At 48.7% G+C, this 20,292-nt stretch overlaps 2 protein-coding genes across 4 annotated transcripts in view; both read right to left on the bottom strand.

The window, feature by feature from the left end:
- LOC131189569 (zinc finger protein 850-like) overlaps positions 1-20,292 on the bottom strand; it is a 70,963-nt gene that overhangs the window by 34,874 nt on the left and 15,797 nt on the right. The gene's annotated exons all lie outside the window — the stretch shown is intronic.
- LOC131193127 (zinc finger protein OZF-like) overlaps positions 1-20,292 on the bottom strand; it is a 54,136-nt gene that overhangs the window by 18,026 nt on the left and 15,818 nt on the right. For all 3 annotated transcript variants that reach the window (XM_058173007.1, XM_058173008.1, XM_058173009.1), the window contains one exon: positions 15,895-19,401. In XM_058173007.1, the coding sequence (XP_058028990.1) occupies positions 17,910-19,139 (1,230 nt within the window). In that variant the 5' untranslated portion in view covers positions 19,140-19,401 and the 3' untranslated portion in view covers positions 15,895-17,909. The remainder of the gene's footprint in view (positions 1-15,894; positions 19,402-20,292) is intronic.

Raw genomic sequence — 20,292 nt, forward strand, 5'->3', positions numbered from 1 at the left:
AATTGCGGTTTCCTAGATAGGGCGTCAGCCAGTAGATTTTGGTCGCTGGGGATGTATTTGAGGGTGAAATGGAACCATTTGAAAAACTGAGCCCATCAAACTTGTTTGGGAGAAAGCTTTCGAGGGTTTTTAAGTATTTGAGGTTTTTGTGGTCCGTCCACACCTCGAATGGTTCTTTTCCCCGTTCAAGGAAGTGTCTCCAGGAGAGGAGTGCCCAGAGCACTGCAAAGGCTTCATTTTCCCAAACTGCCCATCTGCGTTCAGTGTCCGTCAGTTTTTTAGAAACGTATGCGCAGGGCATAAGATTGTTGTCGGTATTCCATTGTAATAAGACAGCAGCTACTGCTACATCACTTGCGTCAGCTTGGACCACAAAAGATTTATTTGGATCCGGGTGTTGAAGAATTGGTTCCATCGAGAATAGGCCTTTCAGGTGTTCAAAGGAACGTTGGCAGTCCATTGTCCAAGGTAGGGGTTGGTTAGGTTTGGGTTTGGTGGGTAATGGCCCAGTTTTTAGCAATTCTGTTAATGGTAGAGCTACTTCTGCGAAAGAAGGAATGAATTTGCGGTAAAAATTTGCGAATCCCAAGAAACTTTGAAGTTGTTTATGTGTGCGTGGCAGTTGCCAATCCAACGCCGCTTTCATTTTTCCTGGGTCCATTTCGATACCTTTGTTTGATATCCGGTAACCTAGGTAGTCTAGGGATTCCTTATGGAATTCGCATTTGGAAAGTTTGACATATAGTTTGGCCGCTAGGAGTTTTTTAAGGACTTGACTGACCAATTTGATGTGTGGTTTGATATTGCTTGTGTAGATAAGAATGTCATCTAAGTAGACAAGAACCCCATTGTAGAGATGTGGGTGCAGGGTTTCATTAATTAGTTGCATGAAAACAGCTGGAGCCCCCTGGAGGCCAAAAGGCATGACACGGTATTGGAAACTGCCCAAGGGGCAGTTGAAAGCCGTTTTCCATTCATCACCTTCCTTGATGCGGACCCGGTAATAGGCTTCCCTTAAATCCAATCTGGTGAAAATTTTGCCTTTTGATAAGTGGTTCAACAAATCGTGCATAAGTGGTAAAGGGTATGTGTTTTGTATGCAAATTGCATTGATATTTTTGAAGTCAATACACAATCTAAGCAAACCATCTTTCTTTTGTTTATAATATAATATAACATCAGAGTTGGAAGGGACCTTGGAGGCCTTCTAGTCCAACCCCCTGCCCAGGCAGGAAACCCTACACCATCTCAGTCAGATGGTTATCCAACATTTTCTTAAAAATTTCCAGTGTTGGAGCATTCACAACTTCTGAAGGCAAGTCGTTCCACTTATTAATTGTTCTAACTGTCAGGAAATTTCTCCTTAGTTCTAAGTTGCTTCTTTCCTTGATCAGTTTCCACCCATTGCTTCTTGTTCTACCCTCAGGTGCTCTGGAGAACAGCCCAACTCCCACTTCTCTGTGGCAGCCCCTGAGATATTGGAACACTGCTATCATGTCTCCCCTGGTCCTTCTTTTTGTTAAACTAGACATACCCAGTTCCTGCAACCGTTCTTCATATGTTTTATCCTCCAGTCCCCTAATCATCTTTTAAATAGCATCGTTTAAATAGCACAGGCGCAGCTACAGGTGATTTTGCTGGTTCAATGAACCCTCTGGCTAGGTAAGAGTTCAGGCAGCACCAGGGACTTGGGGGGAATCACAACTCCCCCCTCCAATTGACTTTTCCCGCCAACAGAGGCCTACGCTGCCTCCTGCTGCTTCTATTCCTCCCGGTTGGGCATTTTATCCTGGACAAGGATGGATTCAATACCAATGGCAACCAGCAAGTTCAGCAGCTTTCTTTCCTGGGGGACCCAGGCCGAGTTTTCCCACGTCAGTTGAAGCATTTCAAGGATTTCCTTCTCAGCAGCCAGGGGGAATTCCACCCCCCTTTACAACTCAGCAACCAGCCACGGCAGCAACAGACCTCCCACAAATCCCTCTTCAACCGCAAGCAGGCCAGCTAAACCCACCTGCACCCCCTCACCTAGCCTCACCCCCTTTCAAACCAACCTTTGATGGAAATCCACACCACCTGGCTTACTTTCTCAGCAGAATTGAGGCTTACGTTGAACAATATGGACATCAATCAATCAATCAATCAATCAAAGGGCCGTGGTGGCTCAGGCTGTAAGATAGCCTGTTATTAAAACACAGCAGCCTGCAATTACTGCAGGCTGAAGGAGGGAAGGGAGGTCCTTCTGCGTTCATCGGAATGGCTTCGAGCTTCAGTAATTTCTTCCTCTCTGTTGGGAGGGAAGGTGAATTAGGGTGAGCTAAACTCAAAGGCTCTCGAGCTGGGTGAGGTGAGCTGAGCTTATACGAGGCCTTCCAAACGCTCAAAAGTTTCCGGGAAGTCCAACAGGGACTGGGATTTCAGGGGGTTTCTCAGGTCCCAATCCAGTGACTCTCTTGATTCTCCGGTTTTTACTGTCCTCCATTGAGGTTGAGAAGAGGGAGGGGCTCTCCATTCCGCCCTGGGGAAATGTTATCTCCCAGGGACTTCACTTCTTGCAATTGATGGGGAGGGGTTTGGCCGGAAAGACAGCTTACCCATGAATTGGAGTCTTTAGGCCGTGCACCAAGCTGACAAGCAGGCTCTACCACTTCAGGTTTTTGAGTCATATCTTCCGATGGGAAGTAGGTGATTTCGACCACGTCCTCAGATTCCAGCCTTTGCGCCCCTCCCACGCTTTCAGCTTGCTGCCCTTCCATCTTTGCTGGGTCTTTGCACCGCTGTGGAGGTTGCGGAGCCTGGGGCCCAGCACCCCCCTAACGGGCCCCCTCCGAGCGGAGGAGAGAGTACCGTTAAGCAAAAGAAAGTTAGCAGTTTTGGAATAGTGCATAAAAAAAACTCAGAAGCCATTGTCTTTCAGAGTTCTTTACTAGCATAAGGAAACTGGCACACGATGAGTGAAATTCCAAAACTGAACTTCTGGATTCTTTTCCCAGTTATACAAACCCCAAGAGTCCCACCCCCCTAACCCCTTTGCTGGTCACATGGTCCCACATTCTCCCAGTTCATTCGAATATCTTCCCACCACTCCTCCTGCAGATGTGAACACCATCCGACCTTGACCGGTTGAAGAATGTTGCCGTACCCCTCAACCCCCCTTCTTCCCTCAGGGGAAAAATGTGGCAGCGTCTGGAACCCTAAGGCCTAGTATGGTTTCCAGGACTGATAATATCTGCTTTTCTGTCTAACAGACAACAAGTGGTCAAAATCTGGTTGGGCACGGAAGGGGGGGTTCCCCTCACTGAGATGTGCCCACCAGGTTTCCGTGCGTTTCATCAGCTGAGGGCCCAGGGTAGGGGTGGGGGGGTAGCGGTTATTATTAACGAGAGTCTGGATCTGAGGGAGGTCGCTGTCCCGCAGACAGCTGGTTGTGAAACCCTCTTCGTGAGGTGGGGCCGGGGGGTGCAGGTGGGCTTGCTGATTACGTACCTGGCTCCTTGCTATGTGACGGCAGCCCTGCCCGAGCTGCTGGAGATGATAGCCGGGACAGCGGTTGAGACCCCCAGACTTATGGTCATGGGGGATTTCAACTTGCTGTCGGCGGGCGATTCGTCAACGGCAGCTCGGGAGTTCATGGCTTCCATGACGGCCTTGGACCTGACCCAGGTAGTTGATGTCCCCATCCACGTCGGGGGTAACACACTGGACTTGATTTTCGTCTCGGGACAGTGGCTAAATGATCTGGAGTTAGGGGAATTAATATCTCAACCCTTGTCATGGTCAGATCATTTACTCCTTCGACTAGACTTCCGGACCACTACACCTCACTGCAGGGAGAGGGAACCAATGGTTCCGTCCCAGGTGCCTGATGGACCCTGAGAGGTTTCTGACGGAGTTTGGGCCATTTCCGAGGGAGTTAGCCCACGGCTCGGCTGAGGAGCTGGCGGGCGCCTGGGAGGAGGAGGCTGCTGGCGCCTTAGACCGCATCGTGCCTTTGCGGCTTCTGACCCGGCGACGAACTCGACCAGCTCCTTGGTATAACGAGGAGCTGAGAGAGATGAAGCGCCGGAAAAGAAGCCTAGAGAGCGCCTGGAGGTCCAGCCGCTCCGAACCTGACCGAACACTAGCGAGGTCATATATTCAGACCTATCTAGTAGCGATCAGGGCGGCGAAACATAACTATTTCTCCGCACTCATCGCATCGGCAGATAATCGCCCAGCCACCTTGTTTAGGGTGACCCGCTCCCTGCTTATGCAGGAGGCTCGGGAGGACCCCTTAAAGCAGGGGTGTCCAAAGTTTTTTGAGTGAGGGCCAAATACAGAAAAATAAGCAAAGGCCCGGGCCACCGGGGGGGGGGGGCTGAAATTTTTTCCTACCAGTTCTGTGGGCGTGGCTTATTTTGGGGTGTGGCTTGGTGGTCATGTGACTGGTGGGCATGGATAACTGCTCATGTGACTGAGTGGATGTGGCTATGGGCATAGAAACTACTCAGAGGGCTAAAAAAAGTAATTTTTGACCAGTCCTCACACTTATAACCATCCTCACATTTATGCCCATTGCAGCATTTTTAACAACCATATCACTCATTTCACAACTGCTTCTCTTCACCACGGTTACAAGATAGGGTGCAAAATGTAAAGATAGTTGTAGGTGTGAGGACCAGTCAAAAGTGTGAGAACCTGTCAGAAATCACTTTTTTCAGCCGTCTGGGTAGTCCCTATGCACAGTTTAGGTTTAAGTATACTATATGTGTGTGAGTTATATATATGTGCATGTGTATCTCTATGTTTGTGTACGTGTGTGTTTGTGTTATGTTGATTTTTAATGTAATATTTTTAAATATAATTATTCAGAAAGGCATGCGGCTGGACAATAAACAGTATATAAGCCTAGTAAATTCATGTGTGGCCCGGGCCACACACAAGAGGTGACATATTGACACATGATTACTGTGTGTATTTCTAACTCGCCTATAATGTGAAGAACATTGCTCTCAGTGGGAGCAGTGATGCTGTCCTTTGGATTGAAGGAAGGCTGGGATGTCAGGAGAAAGTTTGGTGGTTGAGACACGAAGGACTTCACAGAGATGGCTATCAGTCATTCTGGATCTCAGTCTGCTTTTGTTCTGATTTAACAGAGAAAATGTTTGTTCACATATGTATGTTGAGCCGAACAGGCTCATCATTCTTTATGTGGCGTCTCATCAGAGGAAACTTGGCATGATCCAAACTCTGATAGAAGTCAGGAGGAGAGAAGCTGATGTTGACTCTTCAGAGAATCATCACATTGCATTTCAATCAGTTCTAACTGCAGACTCTCCTCCACTTCTTCTGCATCCACCAGGAAGGGGGTCGAGAACAGCTTGATTTGTTTTTCAATGACAGAAAAATCTTGAAAACGCTGGTTGAATTCTGTCACAAGAGATGTAATTACAGAAACATATTTCTCCTTTTAGCAGAAAGGTCTGCCTTTGGAAAAGCAGACTTGATTTCAGATAGCGAGGAAGTGTGCAGTTTACAATATGTGGATATCATCTTCATTTAAGGGGAAAATGTTTCATATTCATTCATCTTGTTAGGGTGTCCAAACTTGGTCTCTTTAAGACTTGTGGACTTCAACTCCCAGAGTCCCTCAGCCAGCAAAGCTGGCTGAGGAACTCTGGGAATTGAAGTCCACAAGTCTTAAAGAGACCAGGTTTGGACACCCCTGATCTTGGCTTTTGTTTTGTATTTGGTATGAACTTGAAACTCCCTTCGTTATTCCCTGCCCAAGGGGTGGAGGCGAGAGGAGCCTCACCAGGCGGCCCGAGGAAGGCGAGGATAGAACTGCTGGGGTCGGGCACGGCCAGCAGCCACTTTCCTGCTTGCCGCCGCCTCCTCCGCCCCCTCCCTTCGTTATTCCCTGCCCAAGGGGTGGAGGCGCGAGGAGCCTCACCAGGCGGCCCGAGGAAGGCGAGGCTAGAACTGCTGGGGTCGGGCACGGCCAGCAGCCACTTTCCCGCTTGCCGCCTCCTCCTCCGCCCCCTCCCTTCGTTATTCCATGCCCAAGGGGTGGAGGCGCGAGGAGCCTCACCAGGCGGCCCGAGGAAGGCGAGGCTAGAACTGCTGGGGTCGGGCACGGCCAGCAGCCACTTTCCCGCTTGCCGCCTCCTCCTCCGCCCCCTCCCTTCGTTATTCCATGCCCAAGGGGTGGAGGCGTGAGGAGCCTCACCAGGCGGCCCGAGGAAGGCGAGGCTAGAACTGCTGGGGTCGGGCATGGCCAGCAGCCACTTTCCCGCTTGCCGCCGCCTCCTCCGCCCCCTCCCTTCGTTATTCCATGCCCAAGGGGTGGAGGCGAGAGGAGCCTCACCAGGCGGCCCGAGGAAGGCGAGGATAGAACTGCTCGGGTCGGGCACGGCCAGCAGCCACTTTCCCGCTTGCCGCCGCCTCCTCCGCCCCCTCCCTTCGTTATTCCCTGCCCAAGGGGTGGAGGCGCGAGGAGCCTCACCAGGCGGCCCGAGGAAGGCGAGGCTAGAACTGCTGGGGTCGGGCACGGCCAGCAGCCACTTTCCCGCTTGCCGCCTCCTCACCTGTTTCTCGATGGCTGTCACTGCCGCCATGTGTGTCCGACATGGGGAGCGCGAGGAGCCTCGCCAGGCGGCCCGAGGAAGGCGAGGGTAGAACTGCTGGGGTCAGGCACGGCCAGCAGCCTCTTTCCCGCTCACCGCCTCCTCCACCCCCTCCCTTCATTATTCCCCGCCCATGGGGAGGAGCCGCGAGCCTCGCAGCGTGAAAAGGGCCATATGAAATTATACTTTCAGAATTTGCTGCGGGCCAATAAAAACTGACCTGCGGACCGCAGTTGGCCCGTGGGCCGTAGTTTGGACACCCCTGCCTTAAAGGGACGTACTGAGGATTTTGTACAGTATCTGTCTGATAAAATCGCTCAGATTCGGGACGGCCTGGACACTGATTGGATAGATCCAGGTGGGATGGCGGAGACGAATCTTGAGAATGTTATCTGGGCTGAGTTTGATCCTGTGACTCCTGATGACATGGACAGGTTGTTGGGTAGGTTGAATTCCACCACATGTTTATTGGACCCGTGTCCCTCCTGGATGGTACTGGTCACACGGGAGGTTACACGAGGCTGGCTCCTGGGATTTACCAACGCTTCTTTGTTGGAGGGTGTTTTCCCCGCCGCTTTGAAAGAGGCGGTGGTGAGGCCCCTCCTCAAGAAGCCCTCCCTGGACCCGGCTGTTTTAGCGAACTATCGTCCAGTCTCCAACCTTCGCTTTCTGGCGAAGGTTGTTGAGAGTGTGGTGGCATATCAGCTTCCTCAACACCTGGAGGAAACTGTCTATTTGGACCCGTTCCAGTCCGGTTTCAGACCCGGATACAGCACCGAGACGGCTTTGGTCGAGTTGGTAGATGACCTCTGGAGAGCCCGGGACAGGGGTTGTTCCTCTGTCCTGGTTCTATTAGATCTCTCGGCGGCTTTTGATACCATCGACCATGGTATCCTGCTGCGACGGTTGGAGGGATTGGAGGTGGGAGGCACCGTTTATCGGTGGTTCTCCTCCTATCTCTCTGACCGTTCGCAGACGGTGTTGGCAGGGTGGCAGAGGTCGACCCCAAGGCGCCTCACTTGTGGGGTGCCTCAGGGGTCTGTTCTCTCGCCTCTCCTGTTCAACATCTATATGAAGCCGCTGGGTGAGGTTATCCGTGGTTTCGGGGTGGATTACCATCTGTACGCTGATGATACTCAGCTGTACATTTCCACCCCGAACCACCCCAACGAAGCTGTTGAGGTGATGGGCCAGTGTCTTGAGGCCATGCGGGTCTGGATGGGGAGGAACAGGCTCCGACTCAACCCTTCCAAGACAGAGTGGCTGTGGGTTCCGGCATCCCGGTACAGTCAGCTTACACCATCACTGACTGTGGGGGAGGAAATACTGATCCCCAGAGAGGGAGTGCGCAATTTAGGCATTCTCCTGGACGATCGGCTGTCCTTAGAGGATCATTTGACAGCCGTCACCAGGGGAGCATTTTATCAGGTTCACCTGATTTGCCAGTTGTGCCCCTTCCTTGACCGGAACGCCTTACGCACGGTCACTCACGTCCTCGTCACTTCCCGCCTGGACTATTGCAATGCTCTCTACATGGGGCTCCCCTTGAAGAGCACCAGGAGGCTCCAGTTAGTCCAGAATGCGGCCGCGCATGTGATAGAGGGAGCACCGCGCTGTTCCCATATAACACCCATCCTGCGCGGCCTACACTGGCTACCGGTAGCCTTCCGGGTGCAATTCAAGGTTTTGGTTACCATCTTTAAAGCGCTCCATGGCTTAGGACCGGGATACCTTCGAGACCGCCTTCTGCCGCCAATTGCCTCCCAACGACCCGTGCGCTCCCACAGAGCGGGCCTCCTCAGGGTGCCGTCGACCAAACAATGTAGGTTGGCGACCCCCAGCGGGAGGGCCTTCTCTGTGGCGGCACCGGCCCTGTGGAACGAGCTTCCTCCGGGGTTACGACAACTCCCCGACCTCCGGACCTTCAGACGTGAACTGAAGACTTTATTATTTCAGCAAGCTGGACTAGCCTAAGAATAAAATGTTTTAGCTAAATTTTAATGGGTTTTTAATTGGTTTTTACCATTTTTAGTGATTTGGCTATGATAATATTTAGTTTTAATTGGGTTTTTAATGCTTATTTATTATATTGTCTTATTTTAATATGCCTGTGAACCGCCCTGAGTCCTACGGGAGATGGTGCGGTATAAAAGTATAAAAATAAATAAAATAAATAAAATAAAATTGGCAATGGTCTATCAAATCCTGTTCCTGTCAAGAGTGGCGTTCCTCAAGGCAGCGTCCTTGGACCAACACTCTTCATACTATACATTAATGATCTTTGTGACCATATCGCAAGTAATTGTGTTCTCTTTGCTGACGATGTCAAACTATTTAACACCACAGACAATGCATCTATCATCCAAAAAGACCTTGATCATCTAACCACTTGGTATAAAACTTGGCAACTCCAAATCTCAACCAGCAAATGCTCAGTCTTACATATTGGAAAAAAGAACCCAAACACTAAGTACGTACTTGATGGACATTACCTTACAGATGACCCCCACCCCGTTAAAGACCTTGGAGTTTTCATGTCAAATGATCTAAGTGCCAAAGCCCACTGTAACTACATAGCAAAAAAGGCTCTAAGAGTTGTAAACCTAATCTTGCGTAGCCTCTTTTCCAAAAACACTACACTACTAACCAGAGCATATAAAACATTTGCTAGACCAATTCTAGAATACAGCTCGCCTATTTGGAATCCTCACCACATCTCTGACATCAATACAATTGAACGTGTCCAGAAATATTTTACAAGAAGAGTTCTCCATTCCTCTGAAAACAACAAAATACCTTATCCCACCAGACTTGAAATCCTAGGCTTAGAAAACTTGGAACTCCGTCGCCTTCGACAAGACCTAAGTTTAACTCATAGAATCATCTATTGTAATGTCCTTCCTGTTAAAGACTACTTCAGCTTTAATTGCAATAATACAAGAGCAACCAACAGATTTAAACTTAATGTTAACCGCTTTAATCTAGATTGCAGAAAATATGACTTCTGTAACAGAATCATCAGTGCTTGGAATACTTTACCTGACTCTGTGGTCTCTTCCCATAATCCTAAAAGCTTTAACCAAAAACTTTCTACTATTGACCTCACCCCATTCCTAAGAGGACCATAAGGGGCGTGCATAAGCGCACAAACGTGCCTACCGTTCCTGTCCTATTGTTTTTCTTTTCTTCTTCCTATATATATATTGATGCTTATACCTCCTAATATTTACTCATATATATGTTTATATACTATATAATCTTTTTATATGAAGTTGTGACAAAATAAATAAATAAATTAAATAAATAAATAATGTTGAAAAGGCCCTTGGCAAACTGAAACCGTCTCTATCTATTGGATCTGATGGTCTATGTGCATACTTCTTAAAAAAGCTCTCCACTGTTATAGCAGAACCCCTACGCATAATCTTTGAAAAAGCTTTCAAAAAGACCTTGACTGTGTCGGAATGGTCAAAAATTTGGCGACTCCAAATCTCAACTAGCAAATGCTCTGTCTTACACATTGGAAAAAAGAATCAGAACACTAAATACAAGCTTTCTTTCTTTCTTTCTTTCTTTCTTTCTTTCTTTCTTTCTTTCTTTCTTTCTTTGATTTCTATACCGCCCTTCTCCCAAAGGATTCAGGGCGGTTTACAGCCAGATAAAACAATTATACATATAATAGAAAAATGTTAAAAAACCTATTAAAAACTAATTCAATTTGGCCGAATTAAAACTTAAAAAACAATAAAACTATAAAAAACCCCTATTAAAATTACTATTACTTCAGGCCAACAATGCGCGGTAGAACAAAGATGTCTTCAACTCGCAACGAAAGGTCCGGAGGTCAGGGAGTTGTCAAAACCCTGGAGGCAGCTCATTCCAGAGGGCTGGTGCCCCCACAGAGAAGGCCCTCCCCCTGGGGGTCGCCAGTCGACATTGTTTGACTGACAGCACCCTGAGGAGGCCCTCCCTATGGGAGCGCACAGATCGATGGGAGGCTATCAGTGGCAGCAGGTAGTCCCATAAATAACCTGGTCTTGATGGACATTACTTTATAGATGACCTCACCCCGTCAAAGACCTTTGAATTTTCATATCAAACAATCTAAGCGCCAAAGCCCACTGCAACTACATCGCCAAAAAGGCTTTAAGAGTTGTAAAGTTAATGTTACGTAGCTTGTTCTCCAGAAAGATTACACTACTAACCAGAGCATACAAAACATTTGCTAGACCTATTCTCGAATACAGCTCGCCTGCCTGGCACCCACACCTCATTTTGGACATTAATACAACTGAGCATGTCCAGAAATATTTTACAAGAAGAGTTCTCCACTCCTCTGATCACAACAAAATACCTTATTCCACCAGACTTGAAATCCTGGGTTTAGAAAATTTAGAACTCCGCCGCCTTCGGCATGACCTGAGTTTAACTCATAGAATTATCTGCTATAACGTCCTTCCTGTTGAAGACTACTTCAGCTTCAATCGCAACAATACACAAGGACACAATAGATTTAAACTTAAAGTGAATTGCTCCAATCTTGATTGTAGAAAATATGACTTCAGTAACAGAGTTATTAATGCCTGGAATGCACTACCTGACTCTGTCGTCTCTTCCCAAAACCCCCAAATCTTCAACCAAAGACTATCTACTATTGACCTCACCCCATTCCTAAGAGGTCTGTAAGGGGTGTGCATAAGAGCACCAGCGTGCCTACCATTCCTGTCCTAATGTTCCCTTTGATTGTATCCAATTTGTATAGTTATTACATACTTATACCTATATATACTGTTGTGACAAATAAAATAAATAAAATAAAATAAATAAATAAAATAGAAATCAGTATTGGGAGACAGAGAATAGTAGACTGAAACTCCACATGTGGGAAATCCATAATCAACATACAAAAAAACCACCTTGTTAGAAATGCACTACTATTAGTATGGGGGGAAATTAAAGAAAGACCTTATATGAAAATACCAGCCTGGTTCTCCATGATGGAGGCACTGATACATCCGAATGTGATTAACATGGAAAAAATTGTAAGGTATACGGACGTTTTGAATGATAAAGGGGAACTTAAATCTAAACAAGAACTGACTAATCAAGGGATTTAGTGTTGAGTCTTTTGAGTCCTCGGAGATACGACCCGGCTCTTGGCTTGCCAACAGCAGGTCGCTGCTGATTGGTTAAGATGCGAGCTGGGTCCCGAGGGGGAAATCTGAGGCGTTGTCATTGGAGCAGCCATCTGACAGCTCAAGTATATAAGAGCTGTCAGATAGCTATTCCAGGGCTTCACCTCAATTCAGGGGTGAAATGCTACCGGATCGGACCAGATCGGGCGAGTAGGTAGCAGAGTTTGGTTCTGGTTCGTCAATCCGGTAGCAATCACTGGCTGGCCACGCCCCCGAACCACTCCACGGTCCGCAGTCCAGCCTTTGCAAGCTGGACACTGGGACACCGGGAAGGCAGCTCGCCACCTGCTCGCCCTTAGGTCAGGGGCTGGGGCCCATTCCCCGAGCCCCCGAAGCCACCGCCTTCCCCAACCGGGTCAGGGAATGCACCATTCCCCGGCTCTGGCCTTTCCCCAGAGCCGCCGCCCGCTCTTCCTTCACTCACTTGCTGCCCACTCGCTGCCTGTTCGCCCTTCACCTTTGGTCAGGGCCCAGAAATACCTCATTCCCCTGAGACCCCGGAGCAACCCCCTGCTCGTCGCCTGCCTCAACTGGGTCGGGGAATGCACCATTCCCCGACACCAGGCTTGTCCCGGAGTTGCGGGCCGCTCTTCCTTCGCCACGGAGCGTATACTTACTTTCTTCCAGCAGCTGGCTGCCAGGAAAGGCAAGTGTCCAAATGTTACTGGAGTCCCTCACCTTGAATATGCCGCCGCCATTGCTGCTTGTTCCATGCACTGGCTGTGCAAGCGCACACCATTTATTTCATTTATTTATCAGCAGCAAGTTGGGTATGCGCTAGCGTAGCCAGCGCATAGAACAAGGCGGCATATTCAAGGAGAGCAACTCCGGTAACTTTTGGACGTTTGCCTTTCCTGGCAGCCAGCCGCTGGAAGAAAGTAAGTATATTCCATGTGGTGAACAAAGAGTGGGCGGCAGCTCCGGGACAAGGCTGGTGTCAGGGAATGGTGCATTCCCCGACCCGGTTGAGGAAGCGATGAGCAGGGGGTGACTCCGGGGCCTAAGGGAATGGGGCATCCCTGGGCCCCGGCCCCTGACCAAAGGCAAAGGGCGAGCAGGCGGCGAGCAGGCAGTGAGTGGGCGGCAGCTCCGGAGAAAGGCCGGAGTTGGGGAATGGTACATTCCCCGACCCCGTTGAGGCAGGTGGCGGTTCTGGGGCCTAGGTGAAGGGAGAACAGGTGGCGAGGGAAAGGGAAAAGGCAGAATAGAAATGAAATTATTTTCCCTACTGAGTTCTGTGGGTGTGGCTTGGTGGGGGGGGTTGTGACTGAGTGGGCATGGCTGTGAGTGACATTGAGTTGGCCACGCCCACTCAGTCACAGGACACTCACACCCACCAAGCCACACCCACAGAGTGGGTAGCAAATTTTTTTAGATTTCATCCCTGCCTCAACTAGTTGCAGTTGTTACAGCGCTAGTTGCGTTGTTTAATAAAAGGTTTAAATGTTGCCGCCTGCCTCGCCTCAATTTGTTGTCCACCCACTCAGTACATAATACTGGCGACGAAGGGTGGGATACTGAGGGCCAAGACGCAATAATAAACCAAGAAGTCACAGCCCTGCAAGGATGGCATCTCAGCCCACATTTTCCCCGTTTGAGCCTGCCGCCGAGAACTGGGACACATTCATCGAACGTTTTGAATGCTTCCTTCAAGCCAGTGATTTTGCTGAATTGTCCAACTCCCGTAAACGGGGGTATTTTCTCAGTGTGTGCGACCGTGAGGTCTTTAGGGATGTGCCATGGGATGTCCTCATAAACAAATTAAAGGACCACTATGCCCCTACACCCCCTCACCTTGCCTGACGGCATGCTTTCTGCCAGCAGGTCCAAAGGGAAGGGGAATCTGTGGCTGACTATATGGCCTCCTTGTGCGCAGCCCCAGGACCATGCAAGTTTCACGACCTGGACGATGCCCTGTTACAACAGCTGGTGTGCGGGGTGAAAGACTTGAGACTCAAACCGTGCCTATTGGCCCGAAAGGAAATAAGCTTGTTGGTAATCCTTGATGAAGCCCAAGCGGCGGAGATGTCAGACAGATCAGCGAGTGAAATCCAAAGTTTTCACGCAGCAAACACGCCTCCCTCGGCTAAGGTACTTGCTGTTCACCATGGAGATTCTGACCAGACGGACTCCTCAGATGAGGGCGACAGTGTGTGTCGCCTCAAGACTGTTCCACCCAAAAGAGGGACTTCAGTGTCCAAACAGACTCCGCTCAACTGGGCCGGTTTGGTGGAAGCCACAACAGGGCTGACTGCCATTTTAAAACGGCTATCTGCTGCCGTTGCGGTAAAAGAAGCCACCTGGCCAAGGTGTGCCGGGCTACCCTACCATCCCAGAATGCCTGGCAGGAGCCCGCCAAAAGTACGAAGAAGAAAAATTTCCTCACGCATCATGAAGAATACTTTGCGGTCAGCCATGCCTCCGCAGTTCTATCCAATGCCAACAAGATTTACCTCTCAGTAAATCTAGAGGATGCAACCTGCAATATGGAGGTTCACGCAGGGGGTGGCTGCAATCGGTGGTGCCGGCGGAATTCCTGACCTTCCAGCACACACAGCATGAGGTGTCAGCACTGAAAGGGTGCCTCTTGTGGGGAAGCCAGGTAGTAGTGCCGCCTAAACTAAGGGCGCCAATTTTAAACAGCCTCCACGATGCCCACCCCGGCATCGTACGCATGAAGGCACTCGACCGCAGCTATGTGGTGGCCCAAAATGGACCAGGACATAGAATTCTGGGTTTCGAGGTACCAGGCTTGTCAACAATCCAGGCCAGCACCCCCGGTGGCCCCGGTCAGGGACTGGGAAGTCCCCCGGTCGCCGTAGTTGCGGGTCCACCTGGACTTTGTCGGCCCATTCTTAGGCCAGACCTTTCTGGTGTTGGTGGATGCCTACTCCCGTTGGATGGCAGAGGCCACCATTAGGGTCCTAGAGCAGCTGTTCCCTACCCATGGGTTGCCCGACGTGGTAGTGTGGGACAATGGACCCCAATTTGTCTCGGCGCCCTTCCAGACCTTCCTGGCCAAACAGGGCATTCGCCATGCCCCAACGGTCCCGTTCCACCCGGCCGCCAATGGCCACATGTGCAAATACATTTAAGATATGAGGAAGATGTAACAATGTATGGTTTCTATAAAGAGCCAACAGAACTAGACCAGATATTACTAGGAACAGATGAAAAATCGATTTTTAAAATGTATAGCTACTTACTGGGTATTAAAATGGAAGAAGAGCAAGTGAAAGAAACAATGATAAAAACTTTGGTTATTCAATACAATTAGATAAATGGCAGACATTGTGGGATAGAAATTGTAAACTAACAATGTTGTTGGAAGAAATATTCATCTGGGTTCAGTTCAATGTGGGGAGAAAGACACTGGAAACAATTAAGTATGCCCCTAGGGAGGAACGCTATGGCAAAGCTGGACAGCATACTAAAAAGCTGAGACATCACCCTGCCAACAAAACTACGTATGGTCAAGACTATGGTTTTCCCAGTTGCAATGTATGGCTGTGAAAGTTGGACCATAAGGAAGGCTGAGAGCCAAAGAATTGTGGCCTTTGAACCAGGGGTGAAATGTTCCCAGTACAGACCAGATCACCCGATCTGGTAGCGATGGGGGGCGGCTGGTTCGGAGAACCAGTAGCAAAAATCCCTGCCTTTATTCCTTTATTTGTAAAAGCATTTTTTCTTCGGCTGAAAAATTGCTTTTAAAGTTAAAAAAAAAACAAAAAAACCTCTGATGATCACGCGGACAGCTGGGATCGTCAGAACCCTTTAAAAGCTTTTTTTCCCGCTGGCGATCCCACCTGAGTAGCCTGATCATCACAGGCTTTTAAAAGCATTTTAAATGCTTTTAAAAGGAAAAAAAAGTTGGCCACGCCCACCCAGTCACATTACCTCCCTCACCAAGCCACGCCCACAGAACATTTCACAGAAATATGAAATTTGACATTTCACCCCTGCTGTGCTGGAGAAGACTCCTGTGAGTCCCTTGGACTGCAAGGTGATCAAACCGGTCAGTCCTAGAGGAGATCAATTTTGACTGCTCTTTAGAAGGCCAGATCCTGAAGGTGAAACTCAAATATTTTGGCCACCTAATGAAAGGAAGGACTCACTGGAGAAGAGCCTAATGCTGGGAAAGATTGAGGGCAAAAGAAGAAGGAGATGACAGAGAATGAGGTGGCTGGATGGAGTCACTGAAGCAGTAGGCGTGAGCTTAAATGGACTCCTTTAAGTCCATTAAGAGGATGGTAGAGGACAGGAAGGCCTGGAGGAACCTTGTCAATGGGGTCACGATGGGTTAGACACGACTTCCCAACTAACAATAACAACAACACGCTGTTCAGATAGACATGGAACTTTTTATGTTTTTAAAAGAAAAATGTACCAATCAAACATATATTCAAAAAAACCACCACCAATCCAAAACTTTTCCCTCCATCTGGACCAGGGGTGTCAAAGTCAAGGCCCGCGGGCTGAATCCGGCCTGCAAGATGGTTACATCTGGCCCTTGGGTCTGCCCTGGAAACATTAAAGGACCGGCCTGTGATGCCTTGGCTTGGCCCAGGTTGACCAGGTGCGATTTGCCTTCAGGACGAACCTCGCCCAGCCTTAGACCTGTGGCGCCACCTCGGCCCAGCCCCCTGGGTGTCAGCACAGCAGGCAGCGAGCGCGCAGGGCCTGGCGTTCCTAGGGACTGAGCACTGCCCTTCACCCAGGACACCAGCCTTCTCACACTCCGAGCCAGAGGGCTGAACCAAGGCGCCGACACAGATCTAAGGCTGGTCACGGTACGGCCAGCATGTCATGCATGGGCGGTAGGAGATTGCACAGGGTCTGTGGGGGACGTGGAAGGCAAACGACGGTGGCCTGTGGCTTCTGGCATTGCAGGGTGGGGGAGGAAGCAGAATTTCCCTTTGGCATCAGGCATGGAGGCAACGGAGGGGAGGGTGGACAAGAAGGGAAGCTCCCCAGGGTTTTCTTTTTTTAAATGGGCAGAGGCTTCCCATTTGGATCCCCTTCCCCTGTTGTTGCCTCTGTGCCTGATGGATCTCTGCATGACTCTCCGCTCACCTCTCCTGCCTGTACACAGGTGTGTGTGTGTGTGTGTGGAAGGGGGGGCAGGGGGAGGTGTCTCACTCACTTGCACTCACTCATTTACAGCCTGCAAGCTGATTGTAGGCTGAAAGATAACAAAAGCTGTTTTTTTGCAATGCTTGTTTCTTTTTCTCAACCCCCAGCCTCTCCCGATCTTCATTTTCTCTCCAATATCACAGCGCTGGCTGGGCTGCAAGGGGAACACACACACAAAACCATACACATACACCAGTCTGGGAGATGTGAGCTAAAAACCATGCTGAAGTGATCGTGGAGGGGACAAAATGAGAAGCCTTTGTTGGGAGCCTCTGGCAGCTTAAAAAAAGGAAAGGAAAGGAAAGGAAAGGAAAGGAAAGGAAAGGAAAGGGAAGGGAAGGGAAGGGAAGGGAAGGGAAGGGAAGGGAAGGGAAGGGAAGGAAGGTTTATAATGAGGGAGTCAGATTCGGAGGGAAGTCCTACCTTTGCACTTGGCCAACAGCTGCCCTTCTGCCCTTTTACTATCCCCTTGTCCCCTCCTCCTGACCTCTCCTGGTGGTCTCCCATCCAATTGCTGGGGATGCTTTAGTTACAAAGCTGGGGCTCCTCACAAGGAATGGGCCACCCTCTGACACACCACTTTGCTCTCCTGCATACACCATGAGCAACGTGCCCAAGGAGAGCGAGCACAGCAACAGTCTTAAGGAGGTAAGTGCAGTCGGGCAGCCCCTCAGGAAGTGGGGCTGGGCTGTGGGGTCCCAATGCAATGGGAGCTTGAGGGCCAGGCTCAGTGCATACGGTCCCAGGGGTCTGGGCAGCCTGTGCTGGTGTCCTGGGGTCCTTTGCATGGCCGGAGAGGGATGGTGAGAACAAGGTTTTTGGTGCTTACCATGGTCTTGCCTTTCTCTGCTGGAGACAAGGGAACCCCCCAGACCTGCCTGGGCCACCATGACACAAGAGATGTCGAGCTGGCCACATGATGTCCCTCCACCATGCCCACCCACAAGGTCAACCACAATCCTGATGTGGCCCTCAATCAAATAGTTTGACCCTGCAGGTCTGGACACTCATGTGGTTTCTCTCCGTGTGTGAGTCCTGTGTGAGTCTTCTGGTGGTTCACCAGGCTAGAACGGTAACCGAAACATTTCCCACAATCTGGACACTTGTATGGTTTGTCTTTTGTGTGTGTCCTCTGGTGGGTCACCAGGCTGGAATTGTGACGGAAACTTTTCCCACATTGAGGACATTCAAAGGGTTTCTCTCCTGTGTGAATCCTCTGGTGCAGCACCAGAAAGGAATTTTGACTGAAACGTTTCCCACAATCTGGACACTCATATGGTTTCTCTCCTGTGTGAACGTGCTGGTGTATCACCAGGTTGGAATTGTGACTGAAACTTTTCCCACACTCAGGACATTCAAAGGGTTTCTCTCCTGTGTGAATCCTCTGGTGGTTCACCAGGCTGGAATTGTGACTGAAACTTTTCCCACACTCAGGACATTCAAAGGGTTTCTCTCCTGTGTGAATCCTCTGGTGTAGCACCAGGTTGGAATTGTGACAGAAACTTTTCCCACACTCAGGACATTCAAAGGGTTTCTCCCCTGTGTGAATCCTCTGGTGTCTCACCAGGTTGGAACTCAGACTAAAACTTTTCCCACACTCAGGACATTCAAAGGGTTTCTCTCCCGTGTGAATCCTCTGGTGTCTCACCAGGGTGGAACTTAGACAAAAACTTTTCCCACAATCAGGACATTCAAAGGGTTTCTCTCCCGTGTGAATCCTCTGGTGGTTCACCAGGTGGGAACTCAGACTAAAACTTTTCCCACACTCAGGACATTCAAAAGGTTTCTCTCCTGTGTGAGTCCTCTGGTGTCTCACCAGGTTACAACTCAGACTAAAACTTTTCCCACAATCAGGACATTCAAAGGGTTTCTCTCCTGTGTGAATCCTCTGGTGTCTCACCAGGTGGGAACTCAGACTAAAACTTTTCCCACACTCAGGACATTCAAAGGGTTTCTCTCCTGTGTGAATCCTCTGGTGTGTCACAAGGTTGGAACTCAGACTAAAACTTTTCCCACACTCAGGACATTCAAAGGGTTTCTCTCCTGTGTGAATCCGCTGGTGTATCACCAGGTTAGAATGGTAACTGAAATGTTTCCCACAATCTGGACACTTGTATGGTTTCTTCCTGGTGTGAGTCTGCTGATGTATCACAAATTTGCAATTCTTGCGAAAGGATTTACCACATTGGGGGCAGTTGTAGGGCATCTGTCCTATGTGGATCCTTCTATGAATCACAAGGAAGCTATTCTGACCAAAGCTTTTGCCACATTCAGAGTATTTATATGGCTTTTCTCCAGTGTGGATCCTCTTGTGGTTTGAACTCTGTGTTTTCCCACAATAGCTACGAATTTTGTGGCTTTCAGAAGGAAATGGAAACTATTTTTATTTCTGCTTCAATTTGCTTCGCTTTTCAGGTTTGCTTCTTATTCTCAGTTGTCCAGTGTGTTTATATCGGCATCATCTTTGTCTGTAAGATTCAAATGAAAGTTTAAGTTTTTTTTTTAATTGAAAAAGTTTTAACAAACAAAAACATTTTTCCCCCTTTCCCCCCCCCCCCACAAAACCCGCTTCCCCCCTCCCTTCACCACCACCCCCAGCTTCCCGGGTCAATTACAAGGTATTGTTATACATAAACCAAACATAGAGTAAAATTTTCCCTTCTAATCCAATTAACCTCATCCAAATCTTTTCATTTCCTAACCCCCCCATTATATAAAATAATACTTTCTAATTATTCAAAGGCAATCTGATATTTCTTAATCTGATATCTGTTTTATAAATAATCAATCCATGTTTTCCATTCAATTGAATATCTTTCCTGCGTATTGTCTTTCAAAAAAGCTGAGATTTTAGCCATCTCAGCCAAGTTAGTAACTTTCAATATCCATTCTTCTATTGTAGGTAACTCTTTTTTCTTCCAATATTGTCCAATCAACAGCCTTGCTGCTGTTATTAAGTTCAAAATCAATTTAATCTCAGTCACTGTACAATCCGTTATAATTCCCAAAAGGAAAAATTGTGGCAGGAACTTCTTCTTCAGGACATTTTGAATAATCCACCATATTCTTATCCAAAAGGCCTTAATTTTCTTACAAGTCCACCAAATAAAACTCCTCTGCCTTCAATTTTCCTAACAAATATACGCTCACTTGCAAATAAGATGGATGAAATACTCCTCTTAAACAAATACTATTCTGATTTTCGCAATTCAGCAGTCCTATGCTTCTCTGAAACCTGGTTAAATGAATCAATTGAAAATAGCAGCCTGAACATTCCAGGATTTCAAATTGAACGATCAGACAGGATTCCAGAAACATCTGGTAAAAAGAAAGGAGGAGGCTTATGCCTATATATTAAT

Source organism: Ahaetulla prasina, chromosome 2 (genome assembly GCF_028640845.1).
Source record: "Ahaetulla prasina isolate Xishuangbanna chromosome 2, ASM2864084v1, whole genome shotgun sequence".
NCBI lineage: Eukaryota > Metazoa > Chordata > Lepidosauria > Squamata > Colubridae > Ahaetulla > Ahaetulla prasina.